Source organism: Passer montanus, unplaced genomic scaffold (genome assembly GCF_014805655.1).
Source record: "Passer montanus isolate IOZ18808 unplaced genomic scaffold, ASM1480565v1 scaffold35, whole genome shotgun sequence".
Lineage (NCBI taxonomy): Eukaryota > Metazoa > Chordata > Aves > Passeriformes > Passeridae > Passer > Passer montanus.
In genome coordinates, this window is record NW_024368263.1 from 9,471,412 (window position 1) to 9,493,045 (window position 21,634).

General features: G+C 38.5%; 1 protein-coding gene across 17 annotated transcripts in view; it reads right to left on the reverse strand.

Moving 5' to 3' along the window:
• The window catches only part of CCDC57 (coiled-coil domain containing 57), a 33,516-nt gene that overhangs the window by 1,388 nt on the left and 10,494 nt on the right, over positions 1-21,634 (reverse strand). For 14 of the 17 annotated variants that reach the window (XM_039715970.1, XM_039715973.1, XM_039715983.1 and 11 more), the window contains 6 exons: positions 16,394-16,580; positions 15,355-15,455; positions 12,224-12,452; positions 11,395-11,531; positions 7,323-7,445; positions 6,736-6,955 (listed from right to left, as the gene is read on the reverse strand). In XM_039715970.1, the coding sequence (XP_039571904.1) occupies positions 6,736-6,955; positions 7,323-7,445; positions 11,395-11,531; positions 12,224-12,452; positions 15,355-15,455; positions 16,394-16,580 (997 nt within the window). Of the gene's footprint in view, positions 6,956-7,322; positions 7,446-11,394; positions 11,532-12,223; positions 12,453-15,354; positions 15,456-16,393; positions 16,581-21,634 lie in introns of all 17 variants that reach the window. The other 3 variants (XM_039715986.1, XM_039715985.1, XM_039715987.1) reach the window with 3 other exon arrangements.

The window sequence follows — 21,634 nt, forward strand, 5'->3', positions numbered from 1 at the left end:
AAACAGACAGAAAATTACTTTATAGTTATGTTTGTATTCAATTATGAGATTGGATAGTTGAAGAGAGCTGGTTTACTCTTTTCCTCTAAATATACTGCTGCCATAGTGCCACATTGTCAAAATCTTATATTACCAGGACCATTTCTTTACATAAGAACCCAGTACAGTCCATTAAGGCTTGCCATACTGATGGTATAACACAGTATCTTCTGCTCAATCCTCACTTCATCTGTACATGTTCCTTTTCCATTAGCATCAGACTGCTTAAGAGAGGATGACAGCTGGAAGGTCAGTGTAACAGTTCAAGTCAAGCACTACCTATCTGTTCAGCTGTTTTAAAACATTATATTTTAAAAGTTTACCCTTCTCTCCATTTTGAGAGGTAACTCTGTTGGCTTGACAAAGCTGCATTACTACCATTATCTTTTGGGTGTTTTTTCAATCTTCTTTCACTTAGGAAAGCATTTAGTATGTACATCTTTGGTTTTGTTATCTAAAATATCTGTCTTTACAGTAAGGACTAGCTCAAAAAGAAACATCTTTGTTTAGGAAGCAGTGGGACTGGTCCTAATACCAGAGTCCATCTTGCAGTTCTCACATAATTCTCCAAAAACTATTATCTCCAACTAACTGAACTTCAGTCTTATCACAGGTTTCTTCAGGTAAGATAAGTGGAACTGTTCAATTGCATTATTCACTGTAAACTATAGGTAATATTTACAGGTGTTTGACTCCAGCCACTTAACTCTTATTTTTCAAGGCATTGAGACTTTAACTTCAGATTTTCTATGGAGAGCCAAAGCGGACAGCAGAAGTAGTCGTAATAAACCTGTATATAAAATACTACTATATTAATACTACTACAAATACTACAGTATTCTGTATTAGTATCATTTTATAAGCATCATGGTCTGCAGTCCCAGATACTACTCAATTACAGCAAGAATAAAAGGTGCACAAAATGACAAAGATCAGTTACTAGTAGGAGAAGGTAAATTTTCAAAGCCAATTGAACATGGTAGAAAGTCTAAACAAAATTCTACATCAAAGGAATTACAACATATTCCTGAACTACAGGATGAATTGATCAATTGAAGGTTTATAGCTCTATGCAAAGCATGACGCTGTTGCTCATGTCAAAACATGACACTTTTCAAAATAATTTTTATACACTGGCTTAGCTTGAACCAGCTGTTCACTCGTGTGTGTGTGATCTCTGCACTGAATCAGCTTGGTGACAAAAGCTCAGTGGACTCTTGAGCTGTGGATGCGAAATACTGTTGTTCAGCTTGCCACCTAGTGGTTTCCTACAGATGAAGAAGGTATGGAAGAGGATGCTTGAGCCCATGAAGATCGTTGGGTGTATTTTCCTGCATGGGAAATGGACTTTAATCATTAGAATACCTCTCCCACATCTGGCAGGTAAGAAAGCAGAATTGCACAACATCAACCATTTAGAAAAGTGCAGGCAGCAGTGTCTAAAAGGTATTGCTTCAAAGATTGCTGTCTTGAACAGGAACAGCAGCAGAATAATACTACTTCTTGTTTGTGGTCTGAATAACAGGAATGAGGAGATCCAGTGCTCCATAGCACACAGTTAACACTGCTTACAGACAGTCTGTTTTTTAAAACACTCACTCAGTTTTCATGGACCTTTTGTATTCACCCAGGGGGATGACTTTCAGAAGTTAATGTGGCAGGCCCTAACTGTGTTATTCCAAAGGCAAAGTAACCAAGCACCACTGCATGACATGCATCCACCCCTTCCTGTGAAGACTTCTGTATGCTTGTCTCCTGTCATTAGTAGAAAAACTATAGTTGTAACTAGTAAAGGCTACTTAGTTAGGTATTTGGAATAATAGCACAGAACACAAGTATTCTACATGGCTATTTTTAAGTTTTGGACCATCAAAAGTGTGTACTAACACAGAAATTTAAAATCAACCACCGCAAACTTGTAAGGTTAGTTCCAAAAATTAGGAAAATATAAAGAATCAATACCCCAGAATTAGAAATACTTTTAAAATGCCATAGCTTAGTTTGCACACCAATGAAAAAACACACCTAATTTACAATCCTTCAACTTACTTTCAGAAGTGACCACAGCTAGCAAGATCATAGCTAAGCACCTAAACTGCTTTTGAAAATGGAACTAAATGTTTAGTGTATTGAAATGTTTAACATATCTTCCATTTGATGTGTGCTAACTTCAGTCGGAAATGAACAAACATTCATAGATTTTTTTTTCCTCAGGATAAAAGAGATATATGCAGACATGTTGTATAGTCAAACTGAAATTTCCTCAAATGGAAGTTTCATTTAAGAAATTTGTCACTAGATATTTGCTTATGGGTAACAGTGCTCCTAAGGAACACCAACTCAAACAAGTTCCTATTCAGGAGAAGAACATAGAAATGAAGAAAACGTAGTTAATATTTGTGAAACACTTCAAAGATGAAGTTTTATGTAACACAGAAAAGAGATCATGAGTTTTTCTCTGATTGGAGCTGGAATGAAGCCAGAGCCAGAGCACTGTTCCTGTTTGTTAATATTTTACCAGATTCTTTCTCTGGCCAGCTTTTTACCCACATGGATTGCTCTTAGAACTGTCAGTGATGTCAAAGCTGTTGAAATTCTGTCTAGTGTGGAAACACTTAAGATAACTTTTGATCCATGAAGTGTGGAATTTCAGACGACAGAGCTTTGCAAGCTACAGTGAGAATTACAGTACAAGAAACTCCCCTATCTAAGCTCAAGTAGTAAATAAAAAAAGTTATTTTACCTCAAAGCAGCTCACTCCTGTTCTTTGTTAGGCTAAAATGTAAATCCAAATTATTAAACTGAGGACAGGGTTCTGAATACTTGTGATGGTGGGGTTTCTCAAAAATGTGTTGTGGGATGTGAAAATACAACGTTTCATCTACACTAAATATGTATAAGTCAAATGACTAGTGGGGACACAGCTTGCCTTACACTCTTATTCCCCCTGTAGTGCCCCCAGCCTCTGCTAACCCAAGGATAGCTGATTGGAGCTGATAAGGAGCATTTCACACTACCACACAGAACCCTTCACAGTACTGACTTCATGCTAAATGCAGTATTACAGCTGAACTTCAATAGGTGATGTTTGCTTTTTTCCCCTCTGAAAAAACTAGTAAATATGTTCAATAGCAAACAGAAAGTTTATTAAAATAAATAGAAGAAAATAAATTTCCATTTTATAAATGTTTTACAAATCTTCCCCTCCTCCTGCCTAACATTTACTCTAAAATCAAAAAAGGCTCTACTTTCCTTTGAGGGTGGCTTGTCATCAGCATTCAAGGTGCAAATGAAGTGGATCACCAATCAAAATCTCCATCTGCTCTCAACCTCTGGGATACAGCATTTAAAAAATAAAGAAATATAGAGGTGTATTTCTTATTTGTACAGCCCATGCATCCTATGCAGCCTTTTAATATCATCAGGGCTTATACCTGTCTATCTCTAAGAGGTTCTTTTTCTTTCAATAATACAGAACCATAAAAATACCTGAAGAAGGGACTTATAATCCTTCTAAACATCTTCGTTCTACTTATCTGCAGAATTAACATGCAAGCTATGAAATCAATCTAATTTCTACACTAAACTGAAAATTAGCAGGTAGAGTAAGGAGAGAGAAAATTAAAATAGCCTTTTGACTTGCTTGGAAGCTTACACAAGGTCTGAATTTGATGGTGAAATGAATAAAGTATATAACAGTCCACTTCAGTAATTAAGATGTAGTCATTAACTCTTCAAAACAGATTTAGTCATTGCATTGTGTAATATATTGGAAATACAGCAAATTGCAGGGCTTACTTGACATGCCAACCATTTTGAGTGCCAGTAGGCTGTTTTGCACATGTAACATGAAAAAAATGAAACTGTTCAACACGTTCAGAAAGATCATTTTCAAGTGACAATTCTGTTTCACCAGAAATTCCCACAAAACACATCTACTGCTGTTACCAATTTGGACAGAGTTGAACTTGGGAAAAAAAAAAAAAAGGATTGAATAAGCAAACTAACTTGTGTGCTTTGCTGCAAATCATTTTGTGACACTGAGCTTCCAAGTCTCTGCGTGCGTCGCTTGTACCTGAAAGCCCAGTTCCAAGTCACTCTGTCTCAATGACAGTTCTATCCATTGTAACAATGTATTTGACGAATATATTAAATTAAAGTGAGTGGTTTTAAACAGGAAAGATTGAATTAATTCCTATAGTTCAGGCCTGAAAAATAATACAAGCCTCTGCTAACAATTAGAAGCAGAATTTGAAAATTTTGTATATAATGCTTCTAAGGTGATGTTGTTCCAAAAAAAAAGAAAGATTCTGCTTTCACTTTTTTTTTTTCTGAAATACAGAATTCAGTCCAGTGGAATTAAGGACACCTTTTTCTGGAGGAGAAAGCTAAGCACATAGAGTGTTTAAAAATTGTATTCTTGCAATGCAGTATTTCAGGGCCTGCATGTCTGAGTAAGAAGTTCCACTCTGGTGGATATAAATCTGGTTGCAGAGATCAAATTAAACTTGGTTTTAGGAAAATATTATCCCTTATTGATTCACATTTAACTTGTTCCACGTTGGCAGTATCCTCTGTCCCTTTTGCTATTTCTAGATCCCCGAAAATCTACATTAAGTTTTGCAACAGTGGCTGGAAATTTCTAGACATTAAGAAACTGATGTCCTTGTAAGGCTGCCAGAGTGGTTGCACCACACATACAACAGCACGAAACTGCACAGCACTATCAGTAATGTTTCAAAGACATCCTTTTGCTTATCCTGTCAATATAGGCCTGGCCTGAAATACTCTTCCTATTTCAGTCCTAGCCTCACAAAAAAAGCACGTGAATCATGAGTGTCAGCATGATGTCCATTCCAGTCCTACAGGTCTGTCAATGCACCTTACTTTGTCCCTGCAATGCACTGCTGTTGTGAAAAAATACACTTATAATCCACTCTTCATTTTGAAAGCCCTTTTAAGTATTATTTTTTCTTGTCAGCTACTAAAGATGGTTAATTGCCTCCATACACTGGTTTAAAAATAGATGTAACATAGGCTGGATAGGACCTGTGGGTGAAATGTCACAGTGCTTATCACTCCCTGCTCAGAATGTATCTTGACAGAACTTGTGTCCATTGCCACTTTTCACTGTGCATCTTTAAGAGTCTGGTTCCCTTCTCTAAAATTCCTCACCAGGTAGTTAAAAAGCACCAGTCTGACCATTCACCTACTCTTTTCCACACTTAACAACCCAGTTCTCTAAACCTCTTCTTGTTTAATGTGTTCCCATGGCCCAGCCATTTAGTGGCTCTCCACTGGTCTCCAGTTTGTCACACTTTTGTACAAGAGAGTCCAAAGGTGGACACAGTGGCCTCACAAGTATCAGATTTAGGGGAACAAATCACTTCCCTGAATACAGTGACTGCATTCTTGTTCCTGCAGTCTGTATGTGATTAATCACATACGAATATCTATGTAATGGTAATACAGTTCATTTAAAAAGTCTAAATGGCTGCCACATTGCTATACAGATACTGTCAGATCTCAGGAGTAATGATGATGATGAAAATAACATCAAGGCAAAAAGCCCAATCAATTCACATAAGCCCTCCAGCATTTTGAAAAATAACTTATTGAAAGCTACACCTCTTATTTAATAAAAACAAGCAAAACCCACTTTTACTGGAACATCCTGGAGAAATGTTTGCCTATTTATAATTATCTTCTATAAAGAAAAGTGTACGATCCCTCTAGGGAACATACTCCATTATTAGCTATACCTAATATTTTTCTGATATTATAATGTAAGTCCATTATTTTTTGTCCTACAGCAGGAGTTAGTTTCCCAAAGTTTAGCCAATGAAGGATTACTTCATGAACAGACCAATAATTTCAAATATGTAACATTAAGCTGCAATACACTGCTCAACATAATAGCTGTCATTAAAAAGTTCCTTAACAACTTGTTGTGTAAAGAGGCTACACTTCACTGCACATATCTTACAAATGCTGTTCTCACTAAAATTTCCAAGAACATGTAGTGATTTTTGTAGAAGTGTAACACTAATTCATGTTCATGTTCATGACCTAGGTTTTACTTTCTCCTGTCATCCTAACCCTCACACTGTCTCACAAGTAAAGACTGTTTCATATGTAAAAATTTGTGCCTGCTTCTATTTTTTTCCTTTCTCAACTTGTTGCAGTGGACTATAAAATTCTAGGGAATCCCCACAGCATATACCACCATTATGCCTGTGATGTCACCTTTGGCTCTTAGGTCTTAGCGCTCTAGGTAGTATTGTAGCTATAAATCAGACAAGAAAACGCGAATTAAGCAAGGATTTACAAATTACACTTTGATCTAAGAGTCACTTGTCAACACATGAAGCATACAGTTTTCAAACAGACACATTTATATCTGCCCCAGCTAAGTTTCAGACTATATCAAAACAGAAGTTGCATTTTACAGGAGTACTTAATAAAAGTGAAGAAGTATTTGCAATGAAGGCATTTAAACCAGACAGCTATACAGACATTCCTCTTAATTCTTACTTCTGCTGGCAACCATGAAATTCCCTTCAAGTAACTAATTCAGATTCTGATCACAGGACTGTGACAAGAGGAGCAGTATGTAAAAGAATGATGACATAATAGACCATAATTCCACATTTCCAGAAGAGTCAAATATTGTGACTGCTTACAAAGCAGGCTTACCCTGGCTGCTGTTCTTTTGAGGACTGAGTAGAGGAAGGCTTGATCCCGTATCTAAAATTTGACAGAAAGCATGCGTTCTAGATGAAGAAAGCTGAACCTGCTGGACATGACTAGGACTCTGACTGAGCAGCTGAGTTTGAGCAATCTTTGTGGATGTATCTGCCTTTGTTGCTGAGAATGTATCTGGCCCATGATTTTCAATAGAGAAATCTATCCAAACCTGTTCAAATTCAAACACAATCTTACAGACATACAAACTTTTCACATCAAACACATCAGAAAATTTGTTACATTTCATAGTGGCATCTTGGACTTGGAAAGAAAGAGAGTTTTGGCAAGAGGCAAGACAAAAGAAAATAATTATTTTTAATTTTGAAAGGTTGTACAAGAAGATTAATTACAACATCATGACAGTGACTGAGAAACCCTAGTTTATTTAGTGTTAACAAATACTATTTTGTACAGGAACAATGCATAATTTACAAAAGACATAGGTTTTTAAGTCTTTGAGGAGATGACTGTTGAGCAATTCAAACTGAAAAAGCCAAATGAAGGTGAGTTACATTGATCATAAAACTGCACTGTACCTCACTGCATGGTAATTCTCTTTCGTCTCCACAGCTGCTTGGAGCTTCTTCTTCCTTTAAGCTAGGGCAGGCAGTAAGAGAAGAGAATCTTGAAGGATGCTGTTGCTTTGTGCACTGCAGCTCCTAATGTGAAATATTACATTAAAACAAGTAACTCATGGTCCCTAAAACTAACACTCTTATGGCTCAGTTTGCTGTTACACTGCTAGATTTAAAATAATCAGTTATAAATAATATTCAACAAAATTATGTTCTCTTCAGATCAACAGGGTCAAACTACCTTTATAATAAATATCTACATTTCCTTGTGCTGTTACTATCACCTTGCTTGTTGCTCAAGCTTATATCGTCAGGGTCCTTCTTCACTTTTGTATTTTCCTGTGATTAAATTACAGAAGAAAAACTCCAAAACAATACCTAAAACCCCAACTAAAATAAAGCAGCTATGGAAAAGTATGTCATCAGCAGCCAAAACAAACTAATTTACCTCTCAAAGTTTCATCAACTTTCAACTTGTAGCAACTAAAGTGAGATTTGATGAAAAGCAAACTGCTTCAGCCCTGTCAAAGGAGATGCAAATAAACACTGAAGTCTTTAGCTATATATTTAAGACTAAAGAAACAAAACATAAGCCCATTATGTAAAGTAATTGACAGTAAAATTCCTGTAGCTTTGACAGTAATAAATTATCTTGTTTTTTTGTAAGGATGAAGATCTTGGAATGCAGAAGTAAATGTAGCCTGGCCAGTAAGAGGATCACAGAATAAAAACACCCAAACTAGCATAATAGTAGACTTTGGAAAGCCAGCCTGGAGCTCAGCTTTTGTGTAGGAGCTGAAGCTTCAGCAGATATATTCTGAGTAAAGAGCAGCCTGGAATGAGAGTATGGAACAGCTTGGATGTAAGAAGGGCTATCCTTTCTAGTCTAGACAAAATAAAAACTCAAAGGTTCCAGAGGTGGAAAGATCCTCAATGACAGCCACTTCAGCCATGACCTCCAAGCAACCCATCAGCTGAAGAGGTTGAACTACTACTCCCAGAGTTTAGCTCACCATCTGGAAACTCACAGTCAAATTCTACCTCTCCAAGTGCCACAGTCATGCTGTATTTTAAAAATCTATTTATTCCTACAAAAGCAAGAATCATCTTTGATGATTTTTAACAGAACATGGGAGACATGAGATATGTAGAAAAACACAAACACAGTATCTTGCTCATTAAAAATAAGGCAAGAGAGGACTGGGATGGATGGATATGAATATTAATTGGTCTTAATTTGAAAGTCAGTGAAGTTCTAAGGTGAGCTATGAAAGAAAGAATAATTAAAGAGGTGGAAAAGGAAAAAAAAAAAGTGGTTTTGAATTTTGGTAATTTTGCCCAGATCTCGAAGTCACTTTTATGTATGTTTGGTATAAGCATTTAGCTAATCTTTTTCAGACCTCAGTCCCAGCAGTGCACAGATGAAACATGCAGGTTACAAGAGGTCTCCTCAACTGGTTTGCTGAACCCTAATTTCCTTTGTAAAAAATTATTTCCAGTGTTACTGTTTAATAAACAGGTTGCTATTTCTGAAGAAGAGAACTGAAAGTTCAAGTGAACAAAGGATGCCAAGCTTGTGACTTTAAGTTAATGAGATTATCACAAGCATACAGAAAAAATTATATATCCACAAGCATGCTGAGGCATTCCACAAAATAGCAAACAGCCAAAAAGATCAGTGAATTGGAACATCTGATGTAGAAGAAGAAGTTGGGGCAGCTGGCCTTGCAGACCTCCAGAAGAGAAAGATTAATCTTTTCAACATGTATAAACATCTGATGAGGATGTTATAAGGAGATAAAGATGACTGAGTTGGAGTCATCTCACTGGTATACACTGGAAGACCAAGTGACAATGAGCAAAAAAGTAAGTATAGGACACCTTGCTTAAGTATAAGGGGAAAGAAAACCCCAACCAAATGACAGCCCTCTTTATTGTGAGGGTGAACAAACCCTGGAACAACTTGCCCAGAGTGGTGACGCTGTTGAGTCAGGGAGGGGAAGAAGACTCCAGTCTTCAGGTGGATCAGAAGATAAAAAGTGTTTAATCACAGTAGCAGGTCTTTTTATAATGTGACTCACTAAGGCGATACTTGATTGGTCTTAGAGTAGAAACATCTCACATTATTGGTGTACTATGAATGCACACTCTGGAGAACTACATTTATAAACAACGGTTACAGAAAGAGAGATAATAATTGTTTTAATTCTTTCTTTTAAGATCCTCAGGCTCAGCTTGGGAGAAATTATCTCTGATCTTTCTTTGACTGAACTGAGAATATCCACAGAGTGGTTCCCAGAGGAAGTGTTTCCCCAGCTAAACTTGGTTAATAATTCTACTGGAGTTTTATACCTCAGAGCAACAACCTCACCCTTTCTAAAAGAACACTGTTTACTGCCTTCAAAACTACAACAACAATCAACTGCTCTGACCCAATCCCCACAGGAACAAATCTGTTGATCAATTAAATAAAGTACACAGTGAAATCCTGACTATCGAAGTTACTGGGAGGTCTGCCACTAACTACTAGGAAAGCCAGGATTCATTCATTGGTCTCTCTGATAAAAGCTGCAATTTAACTATTAAAGGTTGCATTTCAATTACAAAATACATGAGACAGATTAACTATATATCCTGCTTTTATATATGTCATTTGGACATGGGTGCTTTAAAATCCCACCACTGTGAGTATTTGGAAATACCCTCACTGATTAATAATTTTAAAGTTTATATTAGAACATAGTGCAAATCCTTCAAACAGCCTTTCTTGCTTAGTTAAAAGTAAGCCTTACGAAATTTGTAATTTAGGATTGCATTTACACTGCATAAATACATGTGTTTCTGAAATACCTTGGTTAAAGATCACATTTAAAAATATTACTTTTGAAGTCCGAAACCCTTTAAACTTATGGGGAACCATCTGGCTTGTGGCCAGTCACTAATGGTGTTTGCCAAGGCTCAATTTTCAGTTCAGTTCTCTCCAGTCTCTTATCAATGACCTGGACACATGAGTTGAGTGTGCACTAGGTTGGCTGATGATACCAAATGAGAAGGACTCATTGATTCCCTTCTGGATAGAGAGACCTTACAAATAGACCTTGATAGACTGGAATGCTTGGTAATCACCAACTGCATGAAATTTTATGAGAGCAAAAAAGCTGGATTCTGTACCTGGAACTATAGGCATGGATGTCTGTATACATTTGAGGGACAAGAGGCTGAAGTGCAGCCCTGAAGAAAGGGATCTGGGGGTTTTGATTGTTGGCAAGCTCAGCAAGAATCAACAGCGTATCCTGGTGGCCAGGAGTGCCAGCTGTGTCCTTAGTGTGTTAAACACAGCACAGCTAACTGGCCAAAAGAAGTGAATGTCCCACTATGCTCAGCACTGACACGGCTTTACCTCAAGTACAAAATGTGTGCATTTTTGGGCTCCACAATATGAGAAGAATATAGAAATATTTGAAGAAAGTCCAAAGGAGGGCAAACAAAGATGGTGAAAAGGTTAGATGCCTAGATTTATGAAGAGTGGCTGAGGATACTTGGCCTCTTCAGCTCAAAAAAGAGGAGGCTGGCAGATGACCTCATTGCTCTTTATAACTTCCTTCCATGATGGGGAAGAAGAGTAGGAAGTGCTGATTTTTGTTTTTGCTGTCCGGTGATAGGATGTGGAGGAATGTCTTAAATCTGCATCAGGGAAAATTCAGACAATTCTTCCCTGAGAGGGGTGGTCAAGCAGTGGAACAATCTCCCCAGGGTGTAGCCCTAAGCCTTTCTGCGTTGAAAAAACATTTGGGACAATGCCTCTAACTTAAATGGCTTAACTTCTAGGTTGTCCTGTGTGACATCAGGATGCAAAGATCCTCATGGGTTCTTTCCAGCCCCAGATATGCAATGATTCTATAGAATCTTCCAAAGACAGATTTGAGCTAAACTCAGTCAGAGTAATTTAAATGCAGAATTATAGGTTATATTCGTGGAATTATAACTGGCTTAATGGCTTATTATGGCTAAATTTCAAACAGCATATAATTACCTGTGTTGTGAGTCTGTGCTGTAGATGCTTTAGAACTGATAGCTGACACTGTGTTCTTTTGACAAGTTCTCTTGGAAGAAGACTACCAGAGGCAATACAAACTGTGCAGTGTTTAGAGCTAACAGGATGCCAGACTCCTATAAAGGAGAAAATATACTGAGGAAGGCATTCTTTGTTGATATTTTGTCAACCATATTGCATTTCTAGCAAGTGTTTACAGCAGATAATAAATGAACCACAGAACACAGGCCTTCTCATTGCAAATGGTTTCAATGCTATGCAGAAATGGGCCTCGTGCTTTTTTCCCTTTATTTCATTGCCAGAAAGACTATGCATGGAACTTAGATATCCACAGTGAAATCTTTTTACATTATATATACTCTTAATTCAAGTTTACAGTAAACTTATTCTGCTTTCTCTTCCACTTTCCTAAAGTGTTAGTTTTTATTCCAAGAGATACACTACCTCTTTTATGCTCATAAACAAAGTCTTAAAGTAAAGTTTAAGTTCCCACACTGACATCTAGGCACCAGGGGGTCATCTAAGATGACTCTAAGAGTCTTCTTCATCTAAGGTGTTTATCAGCAAAAGTAACTACGTAGACTCTTGTTTGATCTTAGCGTCTCCTATCACAGCATACTTGCAAGGATCTTACTTGCAAGGATTAGTACCACAGTCTCACATGAGCTATGTAGATCAAGGACCAGTCAGGTCCAGCACCTCTTTTTTATAATGAAGCCTAGCTTTCTCCAGCTCAAAGGATGAACTGATTCTCTGTCCATTTTACTCTAAATATATAAGCTAGCATTTTTCTTTAGAATAAATTTACCTTTCTTTAACACCATTCCAAGTTCTGCCCTGAGTCCGTTTCCCATTTCAATCAGCTGCCTCTTTTCTTGGTTCAGAATTGAAATTTTTCTTGCTGCTTCCTTGAGTTTATCTTGCATTCCTCGTAGAGTGTGTTTGACACTATATTGACAATCAACACCAGTACCTACACCAGGTAGCTGTTGTCCAAAAGTAACCATGTTTTCTTCAAGAACTTCGGGTTCTGGCCCCTAAATAAAACAGACAGTGCTTATAATGAATATTTTGAAAGTGAGGTCTGCAGGTTCAGGGATTTGTACAAATACGCATGAGAGGTCAGTTGAAGAAAAAGGGTAAAATTTAAGGCTACAGTCCATTTTTTAGGGCACATTTTCAAGATTTTTTAGCAGTATAGGGCAAATTAAACTGCAAAACACTGTAACAGCCCGAGACATTGCCACAGATATTGTCAACTGTAAGTGTAAAATAATACACACAGGATAAACACTGTATAACTGTAAACTAAAGAGCACTTAATTTTAAGATAAAATGCCAAAAAAAGCACTTTATACCAAATAGCAATCTGCTACAAATCCTTCTTTGTTTAATCATTGTGTACATTGTTTAATGATTTTGTACATACAAACAAAAGGGGTAGATATAACTTAAAACATTTACTAAAAAGGAAAGATTCTACAATCTGTTTTGTCTCTGGCTTCCTGAGTCCACCTGTACATATACATAATGGTAAGGTATATACCCAAAAGATTGCATCCTTGTTTTTCAAGACCTATATACTGTCTTCTTTCAGCCCCCACAGAGGAGACTTTTTGATAGCCATTTAAATAGTCATCATTCACTGAACAGTCATCTCCCTATAAACATTTTACATTTCACACATTGCCATAAGTATCTAAATGTATTACATGCACGAAAATTGTTTTACAATTATTCATTGGTATGTTTACTCTTTTACATATAAACTAGCTAGAAACATCCTACACTAACTGTTTATAGTGATTACACAGTTTTCAACTAAATCACCTATGATTCAAGGAGTACACATTGAAAGCTATTATCCATACTGCGAAAAAACCAAACCATTGTTGCCTTATTGTGCCATGCAACTCCCATACTCTTATTTCTTTGGATAGTTTTACTAGTAAAAGGAAGGCTCTTGAGAACTTACAGGGAAAGCATGCAGGCCTACAAAGAGTATGGGGGAGAAAGATAGAGAAATTAGTGCAGAACTAAAGTCTGAAAATACTAAGACACCAAAGTGAAAGGAAAAATGAACAACACTTTGACACACATCTAGCAGTTTGTATAAAAGCAAGTAACACAAATAGCTGGGAGTGTGTGTTGATCTGTTGGAAGGTAGGAGGGCTCTGCAGAGAGACCTGGAATGGTTGGAAGGATGGGCAGAATCCAATAAAATGCAGACATTTAAGAAGTCCAAGTGCCGAGCCCTGCATTTGGCCACAATAACCCCCTGCAGTGTTCTAGGCTGGGGACAGTGTGGCTGGAGAGTACCCAGGCAGAAAGGGACCTGGAGGTACTGATAGCCAACTGAACCTGAGCCAGCAGTGTGCCCTGGTGGCCAAGAAGGCCAATGGCTCCTGGCCTGGATCAGGAATGGTGTGGCCAGCAGAAGCAGGGAGTCATTCTGCCCCTGTACTCAGCACTGGTGAGGCGACACCTTGAGTGCTGTGCCCAGCTCTGGCCCCTCAGTTTGGGACAGACGTTGAGACACTGAGCATGTCCAGAGGGGGCAACAAGGCTGGAGAGGGGCTGGGAACACAAACCCTGTGAGGAATGACTGGGGGAGCTGGGGGTGCTCACCTGGAGAAAAGGAGACTCAGAGGTGACCTTATCACTCTCTACAACTCCCTGAAGAGTAGTTGTAGTCTGGTGGGGTAAGGCTCTTTCTCCAGGCAGCAGCTGACAGAACCAGAGGACACAGTCTCAAGCTGTGCCAAGGGAAATATAGGTTGGATATTAGGAAAAATTTTTTACTGAAGGGGTGATAAAGTTCTGGAATGGCTGCCCAGGGAGGTGGTGGAGTCACCATCCCTGGGTGTGTTTAACAAAGCCTGGATGTGGCACTGGGGGCCAGGGTTTGGTTGAAGCGTTGGGGCTGGGTAGGACTCAATGATCTTGAAGGTTTCTTCCAACTCAGTGATTCTGTGTGATTATGTGTGTGTGAAATTATTAATCTACCTTCATTGGTGAAACTGACATTCTAAAGCTTAACATAAAGTGAGGTGAAGGCAATGACCAATCATGGCACCACTGGTCGTCACACTATGGACCACCTTCACTGGATCAAAAGACAAAAGCACATCACCTGGCTGGGGCAAGGAATGCCATTTACATAAACTTCTATTTTTCCTGAACTTTTCAGAAAAACATTCCACAACATTGCACAGAACATTTTTTTTTTTTCAGGTGACAGACTGTAAGCTATAGAATTAGGAGTGGAACTCAGAAATCTTTTACCTTTAGATCTATGTCCAGAGCAAAATTCTGCATTACAAAACAGAGAAAACACTGAAAAGATGGGTACTAAAGAAGAGTAGAGGAAAAACTCTCCTCAGAGCTGACACAAAAGAAAAATAGAAAAAGACATGTACAAGCAAATGTTTACATTCTATTTTTACTAGTTTCCACAATAAACTTTCCTCTTCTTCTTTAGTGCTGGAACTGATAATTTCCAGATTATGGTCACAGAAACTCTGTTATTTTAAATGGAAAAAATAAAACTATCACTGTGGCTTTGCTTACTTACTTCACCTGCCCCCTCTATGTTTAGGCATTCAAAAAAAAAAAGACTAAAATATGGATTTACAATGGAAAACCTGAATCAGTGATCCACAGTAGTTTAAGCATTTGCAAATGGGTAAAAAACCCATCAAGACCAGCTTGCAAGATCAGAAGTGACTTGTGCTAAGGGATGACCAGCCAAAATTTATTGCCTAGAAAGAATAAGAGTAAGTTTGGCTAAAAAAATCTTTGCTGGCTGTCATCTGACCAATCATAGTATTACTTCAGTTTATAATATTTACTCAAACAAAAATAATACACTATGTATTTAATTACACACACGCACGCACATACATACAGATATTTTTAAGCAGTTGAAACTCAACATACCTCTTCTGTGTCTGGGTTTACTATACAATCCAACTTACTTGAACTGACTTCGATGTTGCTCAGTGTGGTTCTAGTTGAAATTTTGTTTGTGCTCAATGAACCTAAAAGAGGAGTATAATATGAATGCATATGTATTTATAGAGCGTTTAGGCTTTCATAGCAAGAGCTGCATCAGAACACTGTCTCATGCATGTAAATGAGTTTGTCTAGTTACAGAATCATAAAACCATAGATTTAGGTTGGAAAAGACCTTTAAAATCATCAAGTGAAACCAGTGACGTAACACTGCCAAGTCTTCCACTAAACCACGTCTTTAAATGTCCACATACACATACATGCCTTTTAAACACCTCCAGGGATGGTGACTCAGCCATTTCTCTCAGCAGCCTGTGCCAATGCTTGAATAGGCCTTTTCAAAAAGAAAATTTTAACTATTTAATAATTTTTAAGATTTAATTTTTAAAAATATCCAATCTAAACCTCCTCTGGCATAATTTGAGGTTATTTCTGTTGTCCTATTGCTTATTACTAGGAAACAGAGACTGATCCCCACCTAATGACAACTCCCTTTCAGGTAGTTGTAGATAGTGGTAAGTTTCCCCTGAACCTCCTTTTGTACACCACTTCAGTAGATATACTGTAAATGGACTGTAAACCCCCATGGCAGGGGGTTTGGACTAGGAGATCTTTAAAGATCCCTTCCAATCCAAACCATTCTGAGATTCTACATACTGGCTTCACTATCAGGAATTCTGTAATATACATATAATTGCTTTACTCTTGCAAAATATATACATGATTGCTTTTCTAGTGGTAATTTTGTAGTGACTTATAGTGTGTGTGTGTGTGTATTTCTTTTCACTAATAACTGTTTTATAGTAATTTGTAATACAGAATCTCAGGCTACTGTGTTCTTGTGTATGGTGCAATCAAATAAAAATTTTTACACACTCATGGATTGGGTAGCCTTCATAGGTCATGATGGTGACTCCTAAACTTTTTCTTAACTGAATTTAAAGTTCTTTGTCAAGATTTTCACCTTGCTCTGCAAGCTGTCTGTCTTCTGTTTGAGGAAGAGAAGACAACATCTGCTCATCAAGACTCTCCATTTCTTTCCTCATTTGTGCAATAGCAGCCCGAAGGCTGGCATTCTGTTCCTGCAGCTTTTTTATTTCCGAAGCAGGGATATATTTACACAGAGAACTTTCATCACCATACTGAAATATCTGGAAAATAAAAGTACAAGACAAAAAGAACCCTTCATTATTAAGTGACACATATTCTCTCCACACACACAGACATACTTTCAACCCATGAACATATATGGGAGAAAAGTACCATGGGAGGAGAATAAATGTGTTTACTGAGGATTTGCCTGGGAAAGAAGTGCTGTACTGAGAACATCATAGGAGGAGGTGCACATGGGGAGGACCATGGCACCAGAGCTAGCTCTGTTTTATAACCGTTGTTCTGCAGGTGTGGTTTATCTCTCTTCCATGTGCAGGTAAACTCTCCCCTTAAGGAACTTATGGGCTCAAAAGCAGTCCCCTTTCTGACCTGTCAAATTCTTGAAAGTGTCATTGGAGATCATTTGTTGACAATAACATTGTCCTGGTTTAAAAGAGAGATATTTCCCAAGGCAGATGGGAATGTCCCTGGAATGGAAAGATCACATCCTCCCTCCAAATTATTATGAATTTGAAATTACAGGGCTTCCAGACAAAGATATATTTAAAAGAATAACAGTTCTTTACTAGGCTCTCTCTCTCCCCCCCTCTCTGTCCGTGTCTGTGTCTGTGTCTGTCTCTCTCTCTATATATAAAAGAAACACCACCAACAGCCTGGGCCCGCCCGCCAAGCATTCCCCTTTGGTGTAGTTGCGACGACGGCCGACAAGGGGCGCTGTAGGCTGCAGTGCCGGCGGCGGCTCCAGCTGCAGCGCGGCCCCTCCGCGGAGATGGCAGCTCCGATGAGAGCGAGGGAAGAAGGGCTGACTCCCGCAGGCACCCAGGCCAGCAGTGATCGGCCTTCGGCATGGCTAGCGGCAGCCGGTACACGCTGGAAGGGACGCAGGGCTTCACCGCGATCTCCCACTGCCGAAGAGGGAGGAGGTCCGGCGGACGTGCTGCCAGCGGCGGTTCCGCAGGGGGCGGAGGGAACGGCTTCCCGGGCAGCCGCGGGGACTGCGCTGGGCTCTCGGCGCTGGCAGCCCGCCATCCCAGTCAGTGCAGCTGCCGGGACTCCCTTTCTCTCTTGCAAGCAACACACTCAGAAGCCGGCGGCAGGCGGAGCTCCACGGCAGTGTGGAAAAACCGCTGCGCAGGAGAGGTCCAAGGCGAAGAAAAAACACACGACCGCCTCTGCTCCCAACAGGGCAAAGACTGCCCACCCCCAGCTAGGAAACTGGCAGAATAACTCTGCCCCCTCCTCCGCTTCTCCCACTCCCCCAGAACCATTACAATGGTATGCTTCTCGATCGCTGTCCGTTCACCATCTCCCTGACTACAAATGGGAAGAAAATTCCTGGGGAAAAAATAAAAACCAACCAAGCAAAACCAAACCAAAAACCTAGCCCCAGGCAAACATAAAAAAGCTGGATGTCCTCTGCTAAGCCAAAAAAAGGGAACGAGTGTGTGGACTACACCCACATAACCTGGACAATGGACAATATCTAGAAAATACGACATTGATTGGAAAACACGTTTCCTGGTCACTTGAAATGCCAGCAAAAACCTCAGGAAAAAAATACTTATGGGTAGGACTTACGGCATATAAAGATCAGAATATCAGGGTCCCAGTATTACTTACTTTTGCTGTTTCTTCATTCTAAGTGTGTCTGCAAAGATTTTTAAATGTCTTGTTTGGTCAGTGGTAATGTATTATAACTGTGGCTTCATCCAAACAGAGAATATAGAATTGAGATTCTACCCCTGTAAAATCTTCTTTCACTGACAGGAACATGTGTCATCATCCATTTAAGAAATGCAGATACTATTTGATACAGGAATATTAGGAAGCCATGCAAAGAGGGATGTATATTCCTACAGTCACTAAACAAATCCTAATTCACAAGCCACTCAGATCAAATATTTTGCACAAGGAAAAGACCATGATATGTCTTTTGAGTATTTGTATTAAAATGTTGCTAAAACAGAATCACAGAATGACAGAATGAACTAGGTTGGAAAAGACCTTTAAGATTATCTAGTCCAACCTATGACCTAACACCTCATCATCAGCTAAACCATGTCACTGAGTGCCATTTCCAGTCTTGTTTTAAACATGTCCAGGGACAGTTACACCATAAACGTTTCTTTATATTTAACTCTAAACTAAAATTCTTGCAAAGCAGCAGTTTTGCCTCTTCAGAGAGCACGGCAATCCATGAGGTGCTTAACACATGTAGTCAAAATACTTCAGATACATCAAAATACTACAGTCTCAACATTTACACCTTGCACAGCCTCAAACACTACTGTTTCCATCTTCTCCATCACTCCCACTTCCTTCAGCCCTCTTATTTTCCCAGTCATAAGTCTGTTCTGCGAGTGTCATCTGAAAGTCTCATCTGGAATGCTAATGGCCTTCAAATTAAATTTCCCCAGCATAAAGACAAACTGCCCTGCAGTTTCTTTCTCCTGTGATTGTTTTTGCCCTGATAGTACAGGCTACATAGAAGATGTGAATAATCACTATTCTGCTTTTACAGTCTTTCCAAGGCTTTTAAGGTGCATCAGGCAAAGGCACCAGTAGGTAGCAATGCAACACCCAGATGTGAATTTTGGGGCCCAGGACTTCATCTCAACTTGCAATGTACACATGAACCATCACAGTTTAAACCAGAAATACAACTGTTCCAGATTTGTGTAAGTGGAAATAGGTCTAGAGAGAAGACCATAAAAACCCTAATAAACCAGAATTACTTGAAGCACTCTTTCCTTTTCTGTGTATGATATTATTAGCATGCTCTAGTTAGACAAACATGACCTAAGTCATACTAAAATATAAGTTATAAGCAAGATTTTCCCGGCTGGGGTGTTTCACATCTCAGTTACTTATTAAAAGGCCAAGAATGACTACTGCAACATTTCTAGCACACTGCTGGGGTCTCAGACCATTTTGAAGAAAAGGACCTGTGTACTGAAGATAATGTACTAAGGTGTATTTAAATTTTGATCTTTCTTGCATCAGTCATCTGAACCAGAGGCTATTCATTCTTTAAGAGGACTCATTGACACAAATGTCTTGGTGAGTTTTCTTCTGTTTGTTTACATTTCATTTTGTACAGAAAAGGTTCTAGACTAGAATAATAGACTTTTAAATTTTGTTATTTAGTTTTTTAAACACTGGCCCTTCCCATAAAAAGGAAAAAGACCAAAAAAGTTTTGCTGAGATGGGTACTGCTTATCCTACATGCCAAAAGTGCAAAAGCCAGAGTTTTTTAACAACAAAAAAAAAAGTGACAATGAAGACAGTCTTGCCATCCACAGTTGAAGAGAACAGTGAATACAAAGAAGAATATAAGAATATAAAGAAGAAACTGTGCCCAGCCATTCTCTTGGTATCTCTGTGATCAATTAGCAAATCAGTCCAGTTTGAAATAAAATTGGAAAAACTACTTGCTCCATAGCAAGTTTTTGCTAGCAGTCTACTTTTATCTACAATAAAATCTGTCTTAAGGAAGTATCTTTCTGGAAACAAAATTTTCTGCATTCAGGAACTACTGGGCTTGCTTAGCACTGCTTTTTCTTAGCAAGCTCTGGTAGCAGGCTCTGAACTGGTCCCTGTTGAGCACCTGTAGCCACCCAGGAGAGTGCACTGCAGCATACACTTTGCTTTCACTCTTTTACCAAAGGCAGTTTTATACTCTTAATGCACTATCCTTCAGCATGACTTCAAACCAGCATTACATTTTCAACTCTGAATGGCTTTTTAAAATAGAAGCAATTTAAGAGGTAGCAATGAAAGGACATTGCCTTAAAATTGTAACTTTTCAACTTTAAAATCTACCCTGAACTGCAATTGACACAGAACCTCAGGAATGAGGTTCTAGAAATTAATTATTCCCATTTGGTTCCATGATGCTACAGTACGTTGTCACTTTTTGAAGCAACTGTCTATGTCCAGCTTGCTCCTTTTGCTAGTGAGTAAAGAATGAGAGCCACAATTAAGCCCATGACCTAATCTATATTATTCCAGGACAGATATGCCTGTATTTTGAATGAAACATATGAAATAGATGAACTGCCTACAGTAAGTTCAGTGGAAACAAGGCCCATAATATTGTTATCTTAGAATGAATTTGTCCATGTCTACACTAAGTGTTGTCTAACCTGTTTCTCCCCTTCAGGTGAAATACTGTGATTAAATGATGCTTGTATTGTCTGTTCTCTCTCAACAGTCAAAGCAGAAAGAACACTCTTCACTTCATGCAACCTGTAGTCTGTTTTCTGTACATCAGCTTGAGCCTGGGACTGAAGGAATGGAGGGGAGGCAGAGGATGTCAGCAGCTCAAAGACAAAGGGATAGAAGAAAAGGAAAGGTAAGGAAGGGAAAGGAAAAGGGAAATTAAAAGAAAAATAAGGAAATTAAGGATACTTTAAAACATAGCACAGGGACTTAAGCACATTCCCTTTGTCTCTGTCAAAAACTGCCCTAACAGACAAAAAATTTGTCATCATTTTCTTATCTTCTTCATGTAAAATGGAAAATGATGATTTATCTCTCTAGTATGTTCACATGCTACAGCTATTGATGCCTATGAATAATTTTGGAAGGACAATGATAAAATAAAACACTAGAGTAAATGCCAGGATTCTGAACTTCAGAAACAAGTGTTTCCTCTGGACCTGTGAGTTCAGCACAACTGGGAGTTGAGAATTGTTAGACCATTGTCTAATAGTCTCTAAACAATAAGCATGTATTTAATTTTTCAGAAGCTGAAGTTGTTACACTACACAAAATAAGGGGTTTTTTTCCACACAAAAATACCACCCAGGAGCTTTTCAGGACTAATATTGTTCTCTTGATAGAATTCAAGTGGTACTGTGATCTGAAATTCTTTCTGCCCTCGGGCTGATCTAAGAAACATCTTTCTTCTTTTGCTACAATGGCAAAGGAAGAACATCTCTCAAGCCAATTTGATTACATGGAAAGGGAGAAAAAGCCACTATTAGAGATTGCTCATGAAAATTAGTCTGATCTCTGATAAAATACATGTGATGAACTGCTCTACACAATACATAAATACTGTTTTACAGATTTTTGAAAGAAAGCTAAA